We start from the raw sequence: 23,015 nt of genomic DNA on the forward strand, positions 1-23,015 counted from the left end.
CTACTCAATTGGTTTGGTCTCATTTGAGATTGTACATAATTCGCACCAGAGAAGCAAGTTAAGTGTTTTTCTTTCCTGTGCTAGCATTTAGGAAATTATAGCTCATTTTGCTGAGTATTAGTTACTGATTCTGCCATCTAGCAGCATAACCTTTATAGACTACTTGCTCTGTGCACCTCAGCTTTATCATCTGTAAAATGCATACAGAATAAAATATGGAAGAGTTCTAGCACAGTGCTCGTTAAACAGTAGCTTCTATTTATTCACCCATTCATCAGTTCAGGGATGAATGATCACCAATTCATCCATGCAAATACTAATAAATTGCTTACTATGTGTCTGACTGTGCTTCATCCGGGGAGGACCACAAACAAGACAACTGGTTTCTAATCTCATGGCCTTAGTGATCTGAGGAATGATCAAAGCTCAGGATAAAGTGATGCAGCTGGTTTCCATTTTAAGTTTTTAATTAAGAGTTTTTTAAATCATATTGTTACAAATATATCTAGAGTTAAACCTGAGGATGTTAATCTAGGATTGCTACTGGGCTGTTACAGTGGCTTTGCATTTGCATCCCAAAAATGTCTTTTGTACTAGTTAAGTGCTTTGGCTTATTTGGAAATTTTCAAGAAATTATGATTTCTAAACTAAACTGTTTTCTTCTTTTTTTCCCAAGCGAGTCACTTCACTCATTAGTGTAGAAAGTTGGATTTTATTGTAGTCTGTCATGTTTTCTATATACTCTATGTCCAGAGAATACAAATTATCCTCTACTATCTGTCAGGAACTTTCTTTCTTTGAATAGCTATTCGTCTAGTCTGTATTATTATTATAACAACAGTAATTTCTAATGCTATTGAAGTGAGTGGGCTATCTGCAGTTTCATTATAACTTCTTTCAAACAATGAGTTGCCACTTGAGCTGTAAAAATGTTCTCTGTTTAATCTTTGCATTGAAGGGATTCGTTTTCTCAGTCTTTTTTGTTGTCTTTTTCTTTCCTCGAAAGTTCTATAAAATTGCCTTCCAGTGAAATGAATATAAAATAGGAAATGGGCCATTTAGTGTGTTTCCTAGTGTAGGTGTAAGGCACAGTTTTTACTGAGTGTAACATATGGAACAATCCTGATCATGTCATTGGACTGATGATAAACGTGTTGCAATATGTGATAATAAGGGCTTAGTAACTGAGGAAAATATCCTTCTGGCCTAAAGAGATTTGTTCATATTGGAAACTTTATTTTCCCAGAAAAGATACAGATTTCTACTTATCAGAGAGGGAAAGAGGGCAAGAGAGAGAAACAGGCAAATATAACATCCTGCCATGCCATCTATGGTTTCCATTACAATAGAGTGCTTTTTATGTGTTTTCTTCTTAGAATAAAGCTTACTGAAACAATGAGGATCCTGTGTCCTATATCATGGGGCTTTATTTGCTTCATTGTCATTTATGAATACCCAAATGTTCCACAGGGAGAATTTTGTAAGCTAATTGGAACCAAAAGGCGGTTATAAGCAGTAAACTGTAATCAGTGTGCCAAAGATATTTTTTATCCACAATGAAAGTTAAATAACCTAGTAAATAGTTGTGATACTTCACACTTACAAATCATACATCTACATGATCTTTATTCTAAGGAGTGAAAATGTTTTTATACGCATTCTGATTAATTCACAGAAATCTCCATGAAGAAGGTAAATTATAACTGTGGTTTTTAAAGGGCCAAATTTATCATCCATCTATAGGATGGCATGTGCAGAATTAAAATTAGACTCTCTTCCAGACTTCTGGTCTCCTACTTTAGTTCTATATGTTAGAGCATCCTTTCTTTGTTTTAGGAGAGTCACTTGTAATTTTTTATACCTTTAAGGAAAACACATTTTTTAAAGGCAGTTTAGTTCTGTTTTGGTAGAATAATCAGGAAACAAAACATTGCTTTACGTAGAAGTATTTGCTTTTTAAATTTTTTTAACTCTTTGCCTCAAAGGAAAGAATAAAAAGTCAGAAAATAAGTTGAGTTTAGGGAGAGTCTCAACAGGAGGGAAGCATTCCTACCCACACGGAGTCCCGAGGCAAGGAGCCTGGGGTGGGGGAGGGGTAGGGTTGGCCCTGGACTTGGCCATGGGCAAAAAGGGGTTAAATCCCCCTTTACCACCATCTGAGCCCTCAAGACACAGTGGTAGTGACTGCAGCAAGTTGACCCTTGTCTTAGTTTACCTTGTCAGAACTTTTGCTTCCCACATGACTGCTGTATTTATTTGTGTTCAAACGAACAATCCAGGTGATATTTTTTTACAGGGGCATTTTTTTCTCATTCTAACTTGGAAAAAATTGGAGGATTCAATTGAAGGGATCTTTTTCATAGGAGACATGTTTTCTCAAACCTTCAGTCACTGACATATATTTTACCTTCTGCCTGAAATTTCCCCTCTACCCACATTCTCTTAGATAAATCCTTCTTTACCATCAAGACTCAATTTGGGGGTCACATTATCTGAACCAAAAGGACTTCTATCTTGTAACTCATCATACTGTATCCTAATGGTTTATTCATCCGTCTCCCTGTCCAGTTAGAGCACTCCAGAAAGGTAAGAACCATGGCTTTCACATCTTCATCTCTAATGCCTAGAATAAAAGAGGCATTCAGTCCATGGGTTTAAAATGAATAACTGGTTAGAGCTCCTATTTCCATAACACATATGTTATTTACAAGTTTTCAAATTCATTGTTTATTAACTCAAATTACACTTTATGCTGTTATTTGAAAAACCATAAAAGTATTCATTCATCTTGTCAGATTTAAATTTATCTTTGTTCTCTCAGAATAGTCTTAGAGCTTTTTAACCTTGTGTCCTCAAGTTCTTTATCTATAAAATGGGGATTTTAATATTTAAATGACTCACAAGCATGTTGGTGTTGTAAAAATCATAGGAAATAGGAAGTAAACTTGAAAGAAAATTGAAAAGGAGAAAAAGTATATTTTGGTGTAATTGTTAATGATTTTGAAAGATTTTGATTTGAAATATCATTGTTAATGATTTTGAAAGAGCTTCATTTTTCAGAAGTGGGAAAATGAGTATCAGTTTGGTTTCTAAAAAGCTTAAAATTTCATCTTCCCCACATTTAATATGAAGAGTCCTGCTAATATACACAGGCTCATAGAAGACCACTCTGCTCACCCAATTCTGATACCCAATTCTTGAAATTTCTTTAGTTAGATATTAAACTTTTTACTTCATAATTAGACATAAAATCACAAATGATAAATTCTGAAGGACATAGTTGACATAAACAGGATAAAATCATGAGCCCTTTCTTCACAGCAGGTTTGGACCAGGAAGGCCTTAGATACCTCAAGGAGAGTGGGAAGGAAACAGAGGGACAGGGGTTTACAGAAAAGAAACTTTGCTTAGGGAACGGTGTGCTTACTTGTGGGAACTGTTGACCTTTTGTGCTTAAGCCATCTGTCCTATAACACAGGACCTGACCCAGACACCCTCTGATGTCCAAAGAAGGGAGGTAAGTGGAGGGGAATTAGTGGATCTTTCCTCCCAACAACATCTCTGCCTGCTACTTTCGTAGTCAAGTCACTTCAAAGCATTCTTTTCCTTTGCCCTAAATAAGGAGGAGACTTTTCTGATTCCTTCTAGACCACACAAGAATATTAGCTACAATAGAATTTTCTAAAACTATGCATTTTTTTCTCCTGATCTAAAATTCGAGTGTCAGACTGCATCATCATCAGAGGCAAACAGAACACAAAAGAAATATTTCTGAAAGAATCGTATCTCTTTTGTTAAGAAAACTTGATTCCTGATACCAAAAGACTCATTGCTTTGGCGTTACAAACCAGAGAGTAAACATCTCTGGGAACCGTTTTTCCTAGGTGAGATTCCTACTCCAGGGCGCTTCTTTGTGAAATCTGAAACTTGGTTTTTATCATGACAGCGATACCTTTTTAGGCAGTACTGGAGCAGGTTCAAGGTGTTCCTCAGGTGATCTTGGCTTGGCTTCTACACTGCCTCTCACCACTTGCGCATCCCTTGTGTAAACCTAGGAGAAACCAAGGCAGAATTGAAATTGTGCATTAGAAGATTAGAAGCTGTGTGAAAAGAGTAGAGGCTGATTTGGTATAAGTATGTCCTGTAATTATGAGATCTTAATTTTACAGGTGTTTACCTCAAAATATTGAGCTAAATCAGGGTCCCTAATTACAGGAAAGTAGATAAAGGCAGAATGTGGCTGTAATAGAACAAGAGAGGCCCGGGAGAGATGATTATGGAAGATAATAGACATTAGTAAAGGCCTATAAGAATCATTTTCCCTGGGTAACTGCCAACTGGCTTTGATTGAATAGATCATAAACTGAGTTTGCAGGAATGTTTCCAAGTGTACAGACTGTATTGTGGGAATTGGCAAACCTCCTGACAAAGTGGGTGAGGTCCTAATTGTTAACTCGCAAGACAGGCATTTTTGATTAACAGTTCTTACTGGTACTTTTCCCGTGTTTCCCATTATAACCTACATTTGGGACAGGGCAAAATGTAGGTTATAATATGACTAGATGAAGTCTCTGCTGTCTAAGTAGAAGTTCCAACAGCAGAGTATTACCTCTTCTTTTCCAAACAGAGAGTAACATTATTAAGGAAAAAGTTCTGAGGAAATCTGTTCTGGTCCTTTTTCTTCTATTATTTTACCACCATATAAGCTATGTTCTGTCATAATTACTACAAGTTTGTGTCAAGCACAGAATACCTTCCATGGGCCATCAATCTGCAATTGATTTGATACTGTGAAGGGTTTCAATAGAGTGTGCACGTGTGCATACCCTTAAGGCTTTGGGCCAAGTAATTTATCAGATTATAACATATATTGAATTTTAATTATTCATGGTAATGTGAATTCCTAAAGAATGAATGAAGGAATGTCATTCCTAACAAGTCAATCCTGTGTACCCTGGAAAACGGAAGACTTCACACTGAGTTAGAATGAAAGTCATTAAGGACCTGAAATGTTGTTCTCTTCTATAAGTACAACCAGATTAAATTACTGACACGTAGTATCTGTAATTAAGAGTCTGTAGCTCAGATATTTCTTAGTAACAGTAACTGACCAGAGAACTGTAGGGACTTGGGAAACATGATCATATAAACAAAGAACTTTAGTAGTAAAAGAGACCTCAGAAATTCATGGTTCAAAGTCTGTCATTTTACAGGTGAGAATATTGAAGCCAAGAATGATTAAATGACTTACTGAAGATCTGAAAGCCAGGAAGAGAATACTGGGTTCCTGATTCTCTATACCTATCAAATTATCAATATTACCACAAAAGTTTTATTTCTGATCCAAAATTCTATAAAACTCTATGGAAATAACCAAATCAAAAGCTAGTTAAGACATGATCTGAATGGGATCCTTGAAGATAGTAGCCATGTTATTCATTTCTAATCTCCTGGTACCTAGCATAGTGTAAATAAAGAAGCCAATACACTTTTCATTAAAATACTAATTCTGTCCTTAGTAGAAGAGTAATTTCTTTAAAAATGCCTAATGCTGCCATGAGCATATACTCTGTAAGGTGCTATTACTCAGAATACTTCCTTTGTGATTACTTAAAATTAAAATCACCAAGGATAGGAAAACATTCATCAATTGTCTGTTAGGAGTAGAAAAACAAATATCTATATTTTGGACCTTTGGTAATCCTGATTTATTTTGGGGACTATGTGGCCTCTCCCCAAATAGGATTTCTTCCAAGATGTGGTAGAACTGTGTTTTTCTTTCCAGATTTTGTACTGAGTAACCACTTAGGATTTGGCTTACCTACATGCAGATTGGTTTTTTGCTTGCTGATTTTTCTTTCATCAGTTATAAGATTTTGATTCAAGATTGCACTGTGTGTAGTATAGTGTCTTAGCCAGTGAGAATCTGGAGAAAAAGCCTCAAGACGCCCATAACTATAGAGTTCCCTTCCCTGCTGGAGAAATCCAAGAACCTCACAGAATACATTTTTTGGATAGCAAGAAAAATATACTGCAGTCTCAAGTCTCATTCTGCTTTTATATTCATCTCACATCTAATAAGTGTAGAAATACAGCTTATGGCTTTTTAGTGGGTTTTTCTTAGCGTACATTTCACAATTCTTTTCTTTTGTAGTTTTTGACACTTTTGTCTGCCAAAATTTCATATATAGTAAACATAAACTATTTTGTGTGCATTGGAAAAACCATCAAATATAAAAGGCCTTTGTCACATATTTTGATGACTCGATGCAATTATAAACCTTTACAAAGTGAAGATAAATTTAATTTCAAAGATCCTAGATCAAGATGCAAGTTTTTTTAGAGTTATTCAGAATTCTAAGCTTATGACAGCCACTTACCTACAGATGAACTATACCAGGAATGTGAGTTTCATACAGCCTTCTGAAAAACCTTGTGTTTACTGTTTTTACGTTGGACAAAAGTTAAAGACCCTGTTCTCCTTTGACTGAGAAATGGTAAAAGCACATGGTTTATGGTTTTGTTCCTTTGTGTGTGTGCATGAATATTTTGGAATTCACTGTTAGGACCATTCAGTATAACCATATGCAATTATGTCTGGCAAATTTTCATGGTGTTCACGTGTAGAAAAATGTGTTTCTTACCTTACTCAACATACAAGAAGCAATTAACAATGAAAAAAATGTGTGTACTAGCAAGAAAGCATTGAGATAAAGAAATGGACTGTCTGCAATGCAATTAATTCCTATTCAGGTGAAACATATGAGAGCCTGTTACTTGTGGCTTAGCAAACTTGCATAAATATAAATAAGAAAGATGGTGGGATTATACGCAGAACCAGGTATTTCTATTTTAATGACATGTGAATAGGCCAACCAAAAAAAATGAAAATTTAGGAGTAAAAAAAATTGAGATAAATCAAAAAGCAATATTGGAGGAAAAAACAAAGAATAGGGATTTTTTGGCATTTACCAAGTGCTTTCACATATGTTAATTCTTTGATCCTTGTAACACCCTGGTGAGGTCTGTGTGGCAGATCTTATCCTCTTCCTTATCATTGAGGCTTGCCTGCAGTTGCACAGATTTTTATAGCAGAGCTGGGAAGAGAATGAGCTCTTCTGATGCCACATCCCTGCTGTCTGATACTGCCTTTTTCTGTTTTCCAACAACTAACACTGATGTATATCTAACTGATGACACTGGTTACAGTGTGGCTGCAACTATCATCAGAGATCATTCCTTACCAAAGGCCAATTTCAGACAGGTTCTTTGTCGTGGTCTTCTCTCCTTTTCTGGCCCTTTGGTTCCATTTCACGTACTCACAAAAAGTGAAGAATAAAAAAAAAAGAAGCCGGTCAGAATAATTCCCAAAGTAGTGCTTGCTAAAAGCTATCCATCCATTCAGTCAATTAATTTGTATATTCACCTGTATTCCCATAATTCATGGCCACCCTGTACATCTCCCCTCCGCCGCCCCCCATGGCAGACTGTGTATTTCTGACAGTGAGAGAGTGACTGGCCAGAGTGACAGTTGCTCTGGCCCTTACCCATGTGTGATAAATCGCTTAGTAATCTCCACGGCACCATCATGCATACATTGAAAGTGTTTAGGGCATTGTAACTTGGGAGAACTTCCCATCTTTCATAAATAACCATTAATCTGTCCCTTTCACATTCAGCTTTCCACATCTGTTTCAAATTGTTCAGTGCTATTCCAGGAGTGCATTAAAGCTCCAGTGCAGGTGGTATTAAGGGGATAAATGAGCCACAGGGAAAAGACACTCTGTATTTTTCTTAAAGCAATTTTTTCTCCTTTGTACAAAGTTAGGAGCCAAGCAATTTACGATTAAGATTTTTGGAGGATATTTTCTATCATTTTCAGCCATCCTTGTTTATGAGTTTAAAAATGCAGTTTTAGCTCTGCCATTCTAGCATACATTAATGCTTTTCTCCATATAGGTAGATTGTAAATATCATTTCTACCAGCATTTCTAAGTAGTTTTAATTCATTATGAGTCCCTGTAGTTTCCTACTGAAGAAAAATGAAAAATCGTTATAACCAAAGGTCAGTTAGGAATAAATGTCTGAATATGCATTTATATTTGTGACATTCAGGAATTTCAGAGACAGTTGTCAATTTTCTGTTTGATTCATTTTTATACAGGAAGCAACTTGCTTTTCAGGAAAAAAGGGATTATTTTATGAATTATAATTTAATATTGTTTTATGTCTGCAATATTTAATGAAAGCTATAAAGGTGCATCTTTTCTTACCATATACAGCCCATAACCTATTCTCTCAGGTACTTTCCAAAGAGAATATTTTCATAATGACCCAAACTATACTGTTAGATTTACAAAAGTCCCATCACATAACGTAGAGAATGCCCTGTAGACTAAATGCATATGAAGATGATAGCACTGTATGGTACATCAGATGACACATAACTGTAAATGTTTTCAAGTTGACCTTGAAGATGTTAAGGGACTCACAAAAACAAACATCAGACAGGAGGATAACGAAAAGAAGACTCCCTATCTCTGGCATTTGTAATAGGCATAAAAGGAATGACAAGTTGATTATCTGACCCGGAATAAAATGCCCACACAGGAAAAGTAAAGAAAAAGGAAATTCAGCTACATGTCTCTTATCAAGGTTAGTAAAAATTTCATAAATAGATCACATAAAGTGTACAAAGTCATTGCCTTTGAAAATGGTTGATTTCATAGCTACAGTCTGCAGTTCCATCCATGCGTAGGAGATTGATAGCTGCTCCGCCCATTAGTATTAATGAGTGATCAATGCACAGCACACACACAAACACCAGGGAACCAAAGACACCCCACCTACACACTACTTTGTTTTTTAATCTTCCAAATGTTGTAGGATGGCTACTGCCTTATAAGTGGAAAATCATTAAGTATAGCACATATTATTTCCCATAGCTGAAACTGACATCTCATAGAAATTAGTGAGGAAATGTGACCTTATTCATCTATCTGTCTGTTATGTTAAATTCTTTCTCACCTCTTTGTCATCTGAGGGATGCCTGTGACCATTAAGGAAATGTAGCCTGCACTGCTAGGACATTTCATTAAGGAAAAAATTCAGAATGATGTTTGTTAGTAGTCTGCTTAGTGAGAAAAATTCCTTCTCCTGGGAGTTCTCCAATAGTGTTAAATGCACTGTCACAGAATATCACTGCTTTTCCCGAACTCTGCATTCAATAGAGTAAGACCTTTTGTTCTTTTTCTGATGAAGGATAGGAATTGACAGTTCACCGTTCTTATAATTGCCAAAGTTTTCCAATTTGTTGATACATCTTCAAATATAGGTTTTAAAAAACCATTGTAAAGCTCTTGCTTAGGCCTTTCCCCTGAAAAACAGACTTACCTCCTTTGGTGTACTCTCAGAGGTCTTATTTTACTTTAAAACAATCACCCTTTTTTTCACTTATGAGCCTTGGTCAGTACATGGTTCCCACCTGCACACCCTTATATTTTCTACTCAGGTAGCATCGTGGTGCATTTATATTTATAAAAGGGTCTAGCTAGTCATATAGTCCCCAGATATTATACTTACTTGTATCTCAGTGTCATGCTTAAAATAAAGCACCAAAAAGCACTCAGTAAATACAGTTGAATGAAAGGAACATTTCCTTCCAACCTTATAGTTACTGTGCTGCCATCACACTCTAGTGTCTGATTCTCCTCCCTCCTGGTGGTTCCTTCCTGCCTTCTAATTAGACTAATTTCTCTAAGTATTGTTTTCTTCTGTCTACATTTCCTTCCACAACGTTATTGCTCCTGTGACTTCAAGGTTCCCCTCTATATGACTGCCATCTAAATCTGTGTTATCTGGATGGATCACCTCCATCCTTGACTTTTCCCCCAATCTTTAACTCCCATAGTCTTCTCTTCCCATATCTAATCCATAGGCAGGTCCCAAACACTGTAGTTAAATGATGTCTCTAGCACCTGTTTCCCTTCCTCCAGACCTCCTTCCCTTTCTATGACACCATTTCTTTAATGTTATTCTCACCTATAAAGTCATGCCCATCTATAAGCCAGCTTGCATACTGATGCCAGGTTAGTTCTTCTAAAATATAATATAACCCCTTTATTGAAACCCCATGGCCAATGATAAATTCAGATATCACTGTCAAACTGGTTCCTTAGTACCTTTTAGCTTTCTTTCTACTGTGCCCTTTTATGAGTCTTACACTGTAGCGAGAAGCAGTGCAAAACTCTGAAGTTAGAACAATTGAATTTGAATTCTGGTTCTGTCACTTACTGGCTCTGTGATCATGGTCAAATCACTTAACTCCTCTATGTCTCATTTTTCTCACCTTTAAAATGGGATAGTAGTTGGACCTACGACAAAGGATTATTATAAGGATTAAATGAAACACTCAGGGCAGTGTCTAGCATACAGTTAGGGGTACAATAAGTGTTACTCATTATTAGACTCCATTTAAAGGGAACGATTTGCATTTCCCATGCACATCCTGTAATTTCCTAGCCCCATGCCTTTCTCTTGATGTATTTTGTTTTCAGAATGTTCTCCATTTCCATCTCTATTTGTTTAAACCCTGCACATTTTACATTCATGTGCCCCCTCTTCCATGTAGCTTTTTGGCAAACCCCCAATACTCAGTTTAGCTTTTGAATTTCCATAGCATCTCCTGTACCTCTTTCAGTATTTAGCCCTTTCTATTTTGTATTATAATTAGGTGTATACATATCTTCTGAAAATACAGGGGAAAACAAGAACTGTTTTATGAATTTTTGCATTTTTCTCAGTGTCTAACCAAACATGAGATACTGTATTTGTTGACTAAATGAATGAATACCCCTCTTGTTCACTTACCTTTTCCCTAATATGCAAGTGCAATGTGGTTTGAGAACCTGGCCAAAATTATTATCTTCTCCTTGCTTGGTTACGTAATTGATCTCCTTCTATCCTAACCCCACCCTTTCCTCTTCTCTTTTTTCCCTCCTTTTCCCCATACCTCTGACTCTTCCCCCTTTTCTGCTCCACTTACCTTCTCTCTCTCCCACTCTCCCCTCCCCCATCTTCCCTTTTCTCCTCGTCTTCCTCCTCATCATTGTCTTGAATTCTAGATTCCCACTTTTTAAAATTTCCTCCACAAACTCATAGCCAAGATCTGTGGGAACAAAGCGATACTACTTCAAGAGGGAGATGTTTTCTGATCGTTTTTTGTTACTCTCTTTGTCAAAAATAATAGAGCATGTAGCATTCAATTATAATGCAACTTATTCATCTGAGCTACTGAGAAGCAAGCAATGGTTAAATGGCAAATAAAAACAAGCCCAATATCTGGACAAGGAGAAATAATCTCACAAGAACTTTTTAATTACATGTGCTTATTGTTGCCATATGTTTTGTTTTGTTTTTGCGGTACGCGGGCCTCTGACTGTCGTGGCCTCTCCCGTCGCGGAGCACAGGCTCCGGACGCGCAGGCTCAGGGGCCATGGCTCATGGGCCCAGCCGCTCCGCGGCATGTGGGATCTTCCCGGACCAGGGCACGAACCCGTGTGCCCTGCATCGGCAGGCGGACTCTCAACCACTGCGCCACCAGGGAAGCCCTGTTGCAGTATGTTTTGAATACAGTTTGTCTTTCTAGAAAAGGGAAACAATTGTGTCATGAGATTGTTTTAAAGAGGAATTTGACCAAAGGTCTCCAAGAATAAATTCATTTCTTATTGTTAATTTCTTCCCTCTTTTCTCATTTACAATGGCGTTTTGAGTCGTAATCCTTTCTTCCAACATCTTAACTGTCCCTTTCCCTTAATCAGTATCCTGTTTCTTTCTCCTAAATTTGAAAATCATCTAAAATGTCATATTATGTTCTGTTTTCCATTTCCACATGTCTTGAAATGTCTCATCCTGTTGGAGGAACATTCTCATGAGTTCTGTTAGGGATACCAATATCCTAATTAATTATGAGCTTACACAAAACCAATGTGATCTACTTGTATTTATGAATATAAATTTGAAAGATATAGTATGCTATTATCTCTATTATAGAATTGAGGGGTGTGAAGTTAACAAAATTGAATGGTAGATTGGAAAGTCAAACTTGAATTCTTATTTTATAATTGTGATATGAAGCCATATGTAAAGTTTAACAATTTTAAAACCTTTCTGCTTATGCTTCCCTTCCTGAGCCATAGTCAGTTAATGCTTAGGACTGGATACAATGTGGAAGTAATTCTGAGGATCCCAACTGACAACATTATGCATCTACTGCTATGGGATCATCATTATAGTAAATTTGTTCTCAAAACTGGCATCTTTTTTTCTAATTTAGGGTAGAAATTTAACATCTGGAGAGGTTGGATTTTTTCCGAGTGATGCTGTCAAGCCTTGCCCATGTGTGAGTATTTTATTTCTTTCTACTTTGTTTTTTGATGCTATAATGAATTGTCAAGAAAGTACAAAGGATACTGGTCTGGCCCCTCATTAATTCTATTAATATTTTCTTATTAATAACATATTCCAAGATTATGATGATTCCATTGTCAGGAAATATTTTTAAATGTTAAGGGAAGGGGCTTCCCTGGTGGTGCAGTGGTTGAGAGTCCGCCTGCCGATGCAGGGGACACGGGTTCGTGCCCCGGTCCAGGAAGATCCCACATGCCACGGAGCAGCTGGGTCCGTGAGCCATGGCCGCTGAGCCTGCGCGTCCAGAGCCTGTGCTCTGCAACAGGAGAGGCCACAACAGTGAGAGGCCCGCTACCGCAAAAAAAAACAATGTTAAGGGAATACATGCAACAGGAAAATTTTACTTAGTATAATTTACAAAATTAACATTTTTATAAGGTTTTAGAAGGAATAAACTAAAGCTACTGATCAGATGTATTGTACAAACTTCCCTTTTCCCTCTGAGGTAAGAATGGTATGGTCTAATATATTTCCAGTCACTTTGGGTTACAGAGAGATTGCACTTCAACTAGTGTGTTTGAAAGCCTGCTAGAAAGCATGAATGTCCGCAGATTCTTCAGTCAAATCTCTTAATATATTTTTCTGTGCTTTAGTTTGTCATAACTGCTTATTTAGTGTCGTAATGACATTTTCTGAAAACATCAAACACGTTAGGCAGATACAAGAAGAATGAATATTTACTCAAATATTATTATGGATGAATATAACATAAAATATACTCTCTGATGCTTTATGAAATTTATAAATTTCTGTTTAGGGTGATGTTATTTTATCATCGTAATTTGGTGTTTGGGGTAGATTTTTCTGTGACACTTTTCAAGTTCTTAACTCTAATTAAAGGAAATTATTTTACTAATACAATGGAGTTATTGGTTTGTGGGGAAAAAAACCTTCTTAAACTATTCTGCTTGCCTTATTTCAGTCTTTCCCAGTTTTCTAAACTGAACATTCTTTTTAATATTATAAATGGGAATGTCTGCCATCCTTAACCTCAGATGTAGTCTGAAGAATAATTTACTCCACTCATTCAAGCTTAATTAATTTCAAAAGCAAAGGGAATCAAAAAGAAAAAAAGCTCTTGCTATTTCTGTTGGTTCTATGATCTAATGCCACATATTGTTCAGGTTATGTTGTAATCTTGAAAACAATTATTGAAATTTCATACCACTCTCATTTAATTAGATAAGCAAAAATGATTCTTCAGCTAGTTTTCTGTCATTTATATGAATAAGATTAAGGCTTCCTATGCTTAAAGAACTGATATTTATATGTAGGCACATACATTAAGATTTTGGGAACCTAGCACAGGGAGCTCAGCTTGGTGTTCTGTGATGACCTAGATGGGTGGGATGGGGGGGGTAGGGGAGGGAGGCCCAAAAGTGAGGGGATATATGTATACATATAGCTGATTCACTTCATTGTACAGCAAAAATTAACAACACTGTAAAGCAATTATACTCCAATAAAAAAAAAAACTATTAAGCATTTCATGTACCATGTACTGTTTTCTTTTCACAGCTCCTTGAATATAGCATAGAATGAGCATTTGAAGTTTTATTTTAGGAATAGTATGGCACATAGTAGGTATTTAATAAATTTTTGTTGTATGAATGAACAAAGAAGTGAAAAAGCAAACAAAAGTTCCTAACTAAATGTAGGTAATTAACAATGGCAGATAGTAATTAAATCAGCTTATAGGATAATACTGAATGATATTTTGTGATCTGGTTAGTTACTAGAAAAAGAAAGAAATGTGCTTACAATTTTAGCTAATGAAGAGTTGTAGAGGAACACATAATTGTGGGTAGGACTACCAAATAAATATGATTGTTTTTATAGCTTAAAATTAATAAATAGCTATTAAATTTTTACTGCTTTATTTAATGAAATTATAGATTCATTTGTTGGTTGTAGGTTAAGTTAGGTGAATGAAGCTAAGCAGAAGGAGGAAAAACACAGGAGACAATTTCATTTCTGGCAATATGGTTACTGGAGAGAAAGCCTAGAGCTAAAGCACAGTGCAAACTTGGGTGTCTCTCTGTGAATCGCAGAGCGCTCAGTGGGTGAACAAGAAGAAAACTATCCCACAGGAGAAGATATGCCTATCTTTGTCTTGGATCTTGGTGGGGAACAGAAAAAAAAGTCTCTCTCCCCTAAGAATTCTTAACTTTAGATCCAAAAACCACCCACATGGGGGGTTGGAATTCATACTAGCTTTGTGACCTAAATAATACTAAGCTAGAAACATAGTAGAACATACATATCAATAATTACCTTAAACATAAATGAATTAAATGTTGCAAACAAAAGACACAGACTGGCTGAATGGATACAGAAACAAGATCCATATATATGCTGTCTACAATAGAACCATTTCAGATCTAGGGGACACATACAGACTGAAAGTAAGGGGACTGAAAAAGGTATTTCATGAAAATGGAAATCAAAAGAAAGCTGGAGTAGCAATAATCATATAAAACAAAATAAACTTTAAAATAAAGACTATTACAAGAGACAAAGAAGGACACTACATAATGAGCAAGGATCAATCCAAGAAGAAGATATAACAATTATAAATATATATATATACCCAAATATATGAGGCAAATATTAATAGCTATAAAAGGAGAAATCAACAGTAACACAATAATAGGGGAGGACTTTAACACCCCACTTTCGACAGTGGACAGATCATTCAGACAGAAAATCAATAAGGAAACACAGGTCTTAAATGACACATTAGACCAGATGGACTTAATTGATATTAAAGAGCATTCCATCCAAAAGCAGCAGAATACACATTCTTCTCAAGTGCACATGGAACATTCTCCAGGATTGATCACCTGCTGGGCCACAAAGTGAGCCTCAGTAAATTTAAGAAAATTGAAATCACATCAAGCATCTTTTCCAACCACAACACTATGAGATTAGAAATCAACTACAAGGAAAAAAACTGTAAGAAACCATGAACACGTGGAAGCTAAACAATATGCTACTAAACAACCAATGGATCACTGAAGAAATCAGAGAGGAAATCAAAAAATACCAAGAGACAGATAAAAATGAAAGCACAATGATCCAAAACCTATGGGACACAGCAAAAGCAGTTCTAAGAGGAAAGTTTATAGCAATACAGTCTTACCTCAGGAAACAAGAAAAATCTCAAATAAACACACTAAGCTTACACCTACAGCAACTAGAGAGAGAAGAACAAACAAAACCCAAAGTTCATAGAAGGAAAGAAATCCTAAAGATCAGAGCAGAAATAAATGCAATGGAGATAAAAAACAATAGTAAAGATCAATGAAGCTATAAGCTGATTCTGTGGAAAGTTAAACAAAATAGATAAACCTTTAGCAAGACTCATCAAGAAAAAAAGGGAAGGGGCTCAGATCAATAAAATTACAAATGAAAAAGAAGTTACAACTGACACCACAGAAATACAAAGCATCATGAGAGACTACTATAAGCAACTATATGCCAATAAAATGGATAATCTAGAAGAAATGGACAAATCCTTAGAAAGCTACAATCTCCCAAGACTGAACCACGAGGAAATAGAAAATATGAAAGGACCAGTGTGGATGCCTTCTATGTAATAAAGGCCATATGTGACAGCTAGCATCATTACTCAATGAGGAAAAGCTGAAAGCATTCCCTCTAAGATAAGGAACAAGACAAGAATATCCACTCTTGCCACTTTTATTCAACATAGTTTTGGCAATCCTAGCCACAGCAATGAGAGAGGAAAAATAAAATAAAATGAATCCAAATTGGAAAGGAAGAAGTAAAACTGTCACCGTTTGCAGATGGCATCATACTATACGTCAAAAATCCTAAAGGTGCTACCAGAGAACTACTAGAACTCATCAATGAATTCAGTAAAGTTGCAGGATACAAAATTAATACACAGAAATCTGTTGCATTTCTATACACTAACAACAAAAGATCAGAAAAAGAAATTAAAGAAACAATGCCATTTACCATCGCATCAAAAATAATAAAATACCTAGGAATAAACCTACCTAAGGAGGCAAAAGACGTGTACTCTGAAAACTATAAGACACTGATGAAAGAAATCAAAGATGACACAAACAGATGGAGAGACATACCATGTTCTTGGATTGGAAGAATCAATATTGTCAAAATGACTATACTACCCAAGGCAATCTACAGATTCAGTGCAATCCCTATCAAATTACCAATGGCATTTTTCACAGACCTAGAACAAAATTTTTTTTAATTTGTATGGAGATACAAAAGACCCCAAATAGCCAAAGCAATCTTGAGAAGAAAAACGGAGCTGGAAGAATCAGGCTCCCTAACTTCAGGCTATACTATAAAGCTACAGTCATCAAAAGAGTATGGTACTAGCACAAAAACAGAAATATAGATCAATGGAATAGTATAGAAAGCCCAGAAGTAAACCCACATTCCTATTGTCAATTAGTCTATGACAAAGGAGGTAAGACCATAGAGTGGAGAAAAGACAGTCTCTTCAATAAATGGTGCTGGGATAACTGGACAGCTACATGTAAAAAAATGAAATTAGAACATTCTTTAATGCCATTTACAAAAATAAACTCAAAATGGATCAAAGACCTAAATGTAATACTGTATAGTATAAAACTCTTAGAGGAAAATACAGGCAGAACACTCTTTGACATAAATTGCAGCAATATCTTTTTCAATCCATCTTTTAGAGTAATAGAAATAAAAACAAAAATAAACAAATGTGACCTAGTTAAACTCAAAATCTTCTGCACATCAAAGGAAACCATAAGCAAAACAAAAAGACAACCCACAGAATGGGAGAAAATATTTGCAAATGATGCAACCAATAAGGGATTAGTCTCCAAAATAAACACTTTATGCAGCTCAATAAAAAGAAAAAAAAAACAAACCACCCAATCAAAAAACGGGCAGAAGACCTAAATAGACATTTCTCCAAAGAAGATACACAGATGGCCAAGAGGTACATCCAAAGATGCTCAACATCAGTAATTATTAGAGAAATGCAAATCAAAACTACAATGAGACATCACCTCACACCAGTCAGAATGGCCATCACCAAAAAGTCTACAAACAATAAATGCTGGAAGGGGTGTGGAGAAAAGGGAACCCTCCTACACTCTTGGTGGGAATGTAAATTGGTACATCCACTATGGAGAACAGTATGGAGGTTCCTTAAAAAGCTAGAAATAGAGCTACCATATGATCCAGCAATCCCACTCCTGAGCACATATCCAGAGAAAACCATGGTTCAAAAGGATACATGCACCCCAATATTCATTGTTGCAATATTTACAATAGCCAAGACATGGAGGCAACCTAAATGTCCACTGACAGATGAATGGATAAAGAAGATGTGGTATATATATACAATGGAATATTACTCAGCCATTAAAAACAATGAAATAATGCCATTTGCAGCAACATGGATGGACCTGGAGATTATCATACTAAGTGAAGTAAAACAGAGAAAGACAAATATTATATGATATCGCTTATATGCGGAATCTAAAAAAATGATACAAATGAACTTATTTACAAAACAGAAACAGTCTCACAGAGGTAGAGGATGAATTTATGGTTACCAGGGGGAGCGGTGCAGGGGAGGCATAGATTGGGAGTTTGGAATTGACATTTACACACTGCTATATTTAAAACAGAAAACCAACATGGACCTACTGTATAACATAGGGAACTCTTCTCAACATTCTGTAATAACCTAAATGGGGAAAGAACTTGTATATGTATATGATGTATATGTATATGTATAACTGAATCACTCTGCTGTATACCTAAAACTAATGCAACATTGCTAGTCAGCAATACTCCAATATAAAATAAAATTTTTAAAAAGAAACATAGTATAAAATGATGCCACATTGATTGTGTTCCCAGTGCAAGTACAGATTCTCTCTAGATTGGCGCCTCAAAGGATTTCTACTGATAAAGTCCCAGGGATTATAAATTCACAATTTGGAATAATTATATTTATGAGGAAACAAACCCACCTTAAGCAAAAGTCAGCAGAGACAATAAAATGCAGAATTAGACCCACAAAGACAACAGGTAGTGGAATTATCAGATACTAAGTTCAAAATTGTATGTTTAATATGGTTGAAGAAATAAAAGGGGGAATAAAAGTCTAAAAGGAAAACAAGTCACTCTTGTTTGGGCATATTTCACAAAGAATCAGATATAGCAATTGAAATGAGGAACAATGGAAACATTACATGATGTATGAGACCCAGCTGGGCAGAAAATTGGAAGAAAAATCTGAATAAATTTCTCAGTGAACAGTCCAGAAAGATTAAGAGATAGAGAATGTAAGAGAATGGAATGATAAAGTTCAAATATGTCTATTGAGAGAGAGAATATAAATAATTGTGGGAAAGCAATGTTCAAATGATGGCTGAGAATTTTCCAGAATTTATGATAAAACTAAATAGTCAAGAAGAGTATATTAAACTTAATCAATACCTAGATACATTTTAGTGAAACTGCAGAACATCAAAGACAAAGAGAAAATATTAAAACCAACCTGAGAGAAAATACAGATTACCTATAAAGGGTTGATGATTAGACATATAGCTAACAACAGCAATAATGGAAACAATAGGAGTTTCCACTTCTGGTCATTGTCAAGTAGCTCCTATTGGACCAAGCCTCCCACAGAAAATAACTACAAACTCTGGACAAAATATTTTTTACAAAAACAACTATTTGAACATACTGGCTAGGAGAGGACTTGACATTCAGAAGAAGGATACTAGGTGAGTTTCCTGGCTTTAAGGCTAGCTTAAGGACAAACACTGGGCTGCACCATGCAGGGTGGCTGAAATACAGATAGAAACCTCACAGTATTACTGGCTTGAAGGGCAGAATATGGAGTTTGAAGCAAACACAGTCTGGAAAGGGAGATAACAAATCTTAGAAAGGAAAGAAGAGTGAGGGAGAACCTCAAATTCTGTGTATAAACATTGCCTCAGTCTCTGAGCGGTGCAGACTTCAAGTAGCTCAGCTTAGGCTAAAAGAACTTAACGAAGTATTCAGTTGCCCCTTACCACAGGGAAGACAGAGTTTGCAGTTGGAGTTCAAACAAGTTAACTGCCTGCTCTAAGAAAAACCACAGTCTTTGTAGGAGCATAACTGAATCCAGGGCCTCTACAGCATATCATTCAAATTGTCCAAGAGGCCATCTAAAATCACTCAGTATACAAAAAAACAGGAAAACGTGAACCACACTCAAAAGAAAAGACAATTAAAGGATAACAACCCTCAGATGTCCCAAATGATAGAATTTGCAAGAAAGGATTTTTAAAGTAGCTATTATAATTGTGCTCAAGGACATAAATAAAGGAAAATACAGTTGACCCCTGAAACATGCAGGGATTAGGGTGCTGATCCTCCAAGCAGTGGAAAATTCACCTATAACTTATAGTCGCCCCTCTATATTCACAGTTCCTCCATATCTGTGGTTTCACATTCATAGATTCAATCAAAGGCAGATTGTGTTGTATTGTAGTATTTACTATTGAAAAAAATCCACGTATAAGTGCACCCATGCAATTCAAACCCGTTTTGTTCAAGGGTTAACTGCATGTTTATAATGAATGGACAGGAAACCTCAGCAGAGAAATAAGAACTATAAAAAAGAACTGAATGGGAATTCTATACAATGAAATTTCAATATTTGAAGCAGTAAGAATAATATACTCAAAGTTTTGAAAGAAAATTAGAAATATATCTTTCCTCAATGAGGATGAAATAATGACATTTCTAGCCTAACAAACACAGAAAGTTCACTTCTGTCTCATCTAGCTTTTATAAAATGTACTTGGGAAGAAGCATATATCTTATATTTAATTTTATATGTATGCTATATTCCCAATGAAATTTTTTTAAAACGCTACATCCACAGCAGAAGTTTTAACAATGTAAACAGCCTATGATGAAGGCAGAAAAAGGCATTAGGGAAAAACTGTCAAAGATGAGAACAAAATTGTTTATAGCCTTATATATGAGATATTCCTCTAGACGAGGGCCCAAAGTACACATGATAGAAATGGGGAGGGCTCATGTCAGATGGAAAAGGACAGGATCCTACTCTGATGATGGGGATCACAGCTGAGAAGACAGTCCTGGCTCATCACGCATCAGAATGTACCAAAGAGAGAAAAAGCTTCAGAAGGACACATCCGGATGGAACAGCCTCAATCTCTGTTCTACTTTAGAATTTTATGTCACTCTTCACTTTTGTGGATCCTTCCCAGCTAAGAAAATCCAGTCAAAATATGTTGAAGGTCTTTACCTGCTCTGTCCTCTTTCTTTTTGTTGTCGTTCTCCAGGAAGAGAGAGATAGGTTTAGGAATAAGCATACATTTGAAGAATACAGAGAGGTAGAGGGAAGGAGGAAAACACTTTTTTCCCCATCAGATTTCTGAGGTCATGTATATTTTACTAAAAGGGAAACTATTGAAGATTGATTTCTATTTGCGAAAACAAAATGGTATAAGAAAATATTCGCAGGAGTCGAATGGTATAATTTACTTTCAATATGTTATCTGTGTATCAGGATTTTACACAGTGGTGAAATTGAAAATGTGATCCATAGGATAAAATATTTAAAGATTAGTAACTTTAGAGATGTTCTGACCAGAAGGATAGTTTTTTACAAATAATTCTTAACCTGGAAGGTCAAAATATTAACAGCCCATTATGAAAATGGACATAGCTAGAGATATATTCACATTAACCAGACCTCAGTTACAAGTGAGGGTAACAGTATTTTTCATCATGCAGTATTAAAAGGCCCAGGAATAACATGGAATGTATACATCAAAGATTCAGGTGATTCATGAAAATTACACAGTATGAATTGTATTTGTTGTTTTATGAATATTGGTGTGCCTTCTTTGGCTTTGCTCATTTTCTAATTGCAATCAGCAACTAGAAGTTTTCTTTTTCTTTCTTTATTTGCATAGAAAATAAAGTTTTTCTCTTTTGTAAAACTCCATAGGAGAAAAGGGAAAAATGAGTATTTCCTATGACTTTTTCATAAATAAATGGTTTTCCAGTTGGTAGACTTCTAAATCAGAGTTTAAAATTTGTGATACACAATAAGAGTCTATATCAGGTGTATATGGTTTATTTTGCCTGTTTTCCCCGTGTATTGGGAAAGCAGTGTGCTATTTGGTTTTCCTAACATTTTCATTTTAATTTTCTATGATAGGATTAAACTGCCTTGATAATAAATACCAAAAGATTCCAATTCATATTTTTCCTGTTATCTCTTCCTTTAGAGGTACAGTGGCAGTAAAATGAATGAAAGAATTAAAGTGAAATGAATTATTTTCTACTTATCTGACATATACTATGATTCGCTCTGTATAATATTGCCAATGGATAATTCTAGGACTGTGCTACCTAGGGTTTTATAGAGCTGAGTCAGCTGAACTGAATTAATGATTGATTTCTAAAAGCTTCCCTTAAGTAAACTTAATCTATTTTTGCCTTTTTACATCCTAGGTGCCCAAACCAGTAGATTATTCTTGCCAACCCTGGTAAGTATTAAAAATGTTTATGTAGCTGAGTTGAAATACCATACCCTTAGCTCGAGGACGCCTTAAATGAGGGAGTAGTAAACTACATTCCATTTCCATTTGTCCTGGCTAAAGCTGTTTTCAGATGCAACAAAACACCATAATGAATTTATATATTGCTGACCTTTCCATATCTTTATCAGAGAGTGGTGCATGTGTGTGTACAAGCACATGTACTTGGCTGTAAATCCAAAGTTTATACCATCCACAGAGAGGAATGGGACATGGGCAAATATGTATATTGTATTTTAGAAGAGTAAATTTCATGGAGTTGAGAAAAAAGGTATGATTCCATTTTCTGAAACTAAAATTTAACCCAGAAAGGACAGTAGATCCTAAAAATACATTTTATAACATATAATATTGGAGGAGCAAGATGTGTCCAAGTCTAAAGTTTTAGGTCTCTGTGGAGCTCACATAACACTTGGAGGTTAGCAGTATCACTAACAGAAACAAGGAAGCAGTAGATAGTGATTATTATTTTTTAGACATTATGAGTTTAAGGGGAAATGATATCCTCAACTGGAAAAACTATTCAGAATCTAGAATAGTTATAATCATTATATGATAATAACTAACATATTCTGGGTATTTAGTATGTACTTAGTATTTTACACATTTTGTTTTGTTTTTCCAACATCTGTATAAGGAAGGTTATTTTTATTATTTTTACAGATGAGGAAACAAAGGTTAAGGCCAACCAGCTAGTAAATGGTACAGCCAGGATTCCAAGTTATGCTGTCTGTACGTTGGCACACCACCTGTTAAAGTACAAAACATGGGCATATTTACTTATTGATATTTGCTTCCTGAATTTTGAGTTTGGCTCCTCTTAAAATGACTGCATCTATTTTTACTTTCTTCATATTGAAATATATGTATACAAACTAGATATCAGGATATGTATATAAATGAGATATTCTGAGAGTATATAGT

At 35.7% G+C, this 23,015-nt stretch overlaps 1 protein-coding gene across 2 annotated transcripts in view; it reads left to right on the forward strand.

Annotated features, from left to right (window-relative positions):
• VAV3 (vav guanine nucleotide exchange factor 3) overlaps positions 1-23,015 on the forward strand; it is a gene marked incomplete at its 5' end in the record, with an annotated part of 388,846 nt that overhangs the window by 326,119 nt on the left and 39,712 nt on the right. For both annotated transcript variants that reach the window (XM_082646938.1, XM_082646939.1), the window contains 2 exons: positions 12,335-12,400; positions 22,006-22,040. In XM_082646938.1, the coding sequence (XP_082503064.1) occupies positions 12,335-12,400; positions 22,006-22,040 (101 nt within the window). The remainder of the gene's footprint in view (positions 1-12,334; positions 12,401-22,005; positions 22,041-23,015) is intronic.

The sequence above is a fragment of the Grampus griseus genome (assembly GCF_964374135.1).
Source record: "Grampus griseus genome assembly, chromosome: 1".
Classification (NCBI taxonomy): domain Eukaryota; kingdom Metazoa; phylum Chordata; class Mammalia; order Artiodactyla; family Delphinidae; genus Grampus; species Grampus griseus.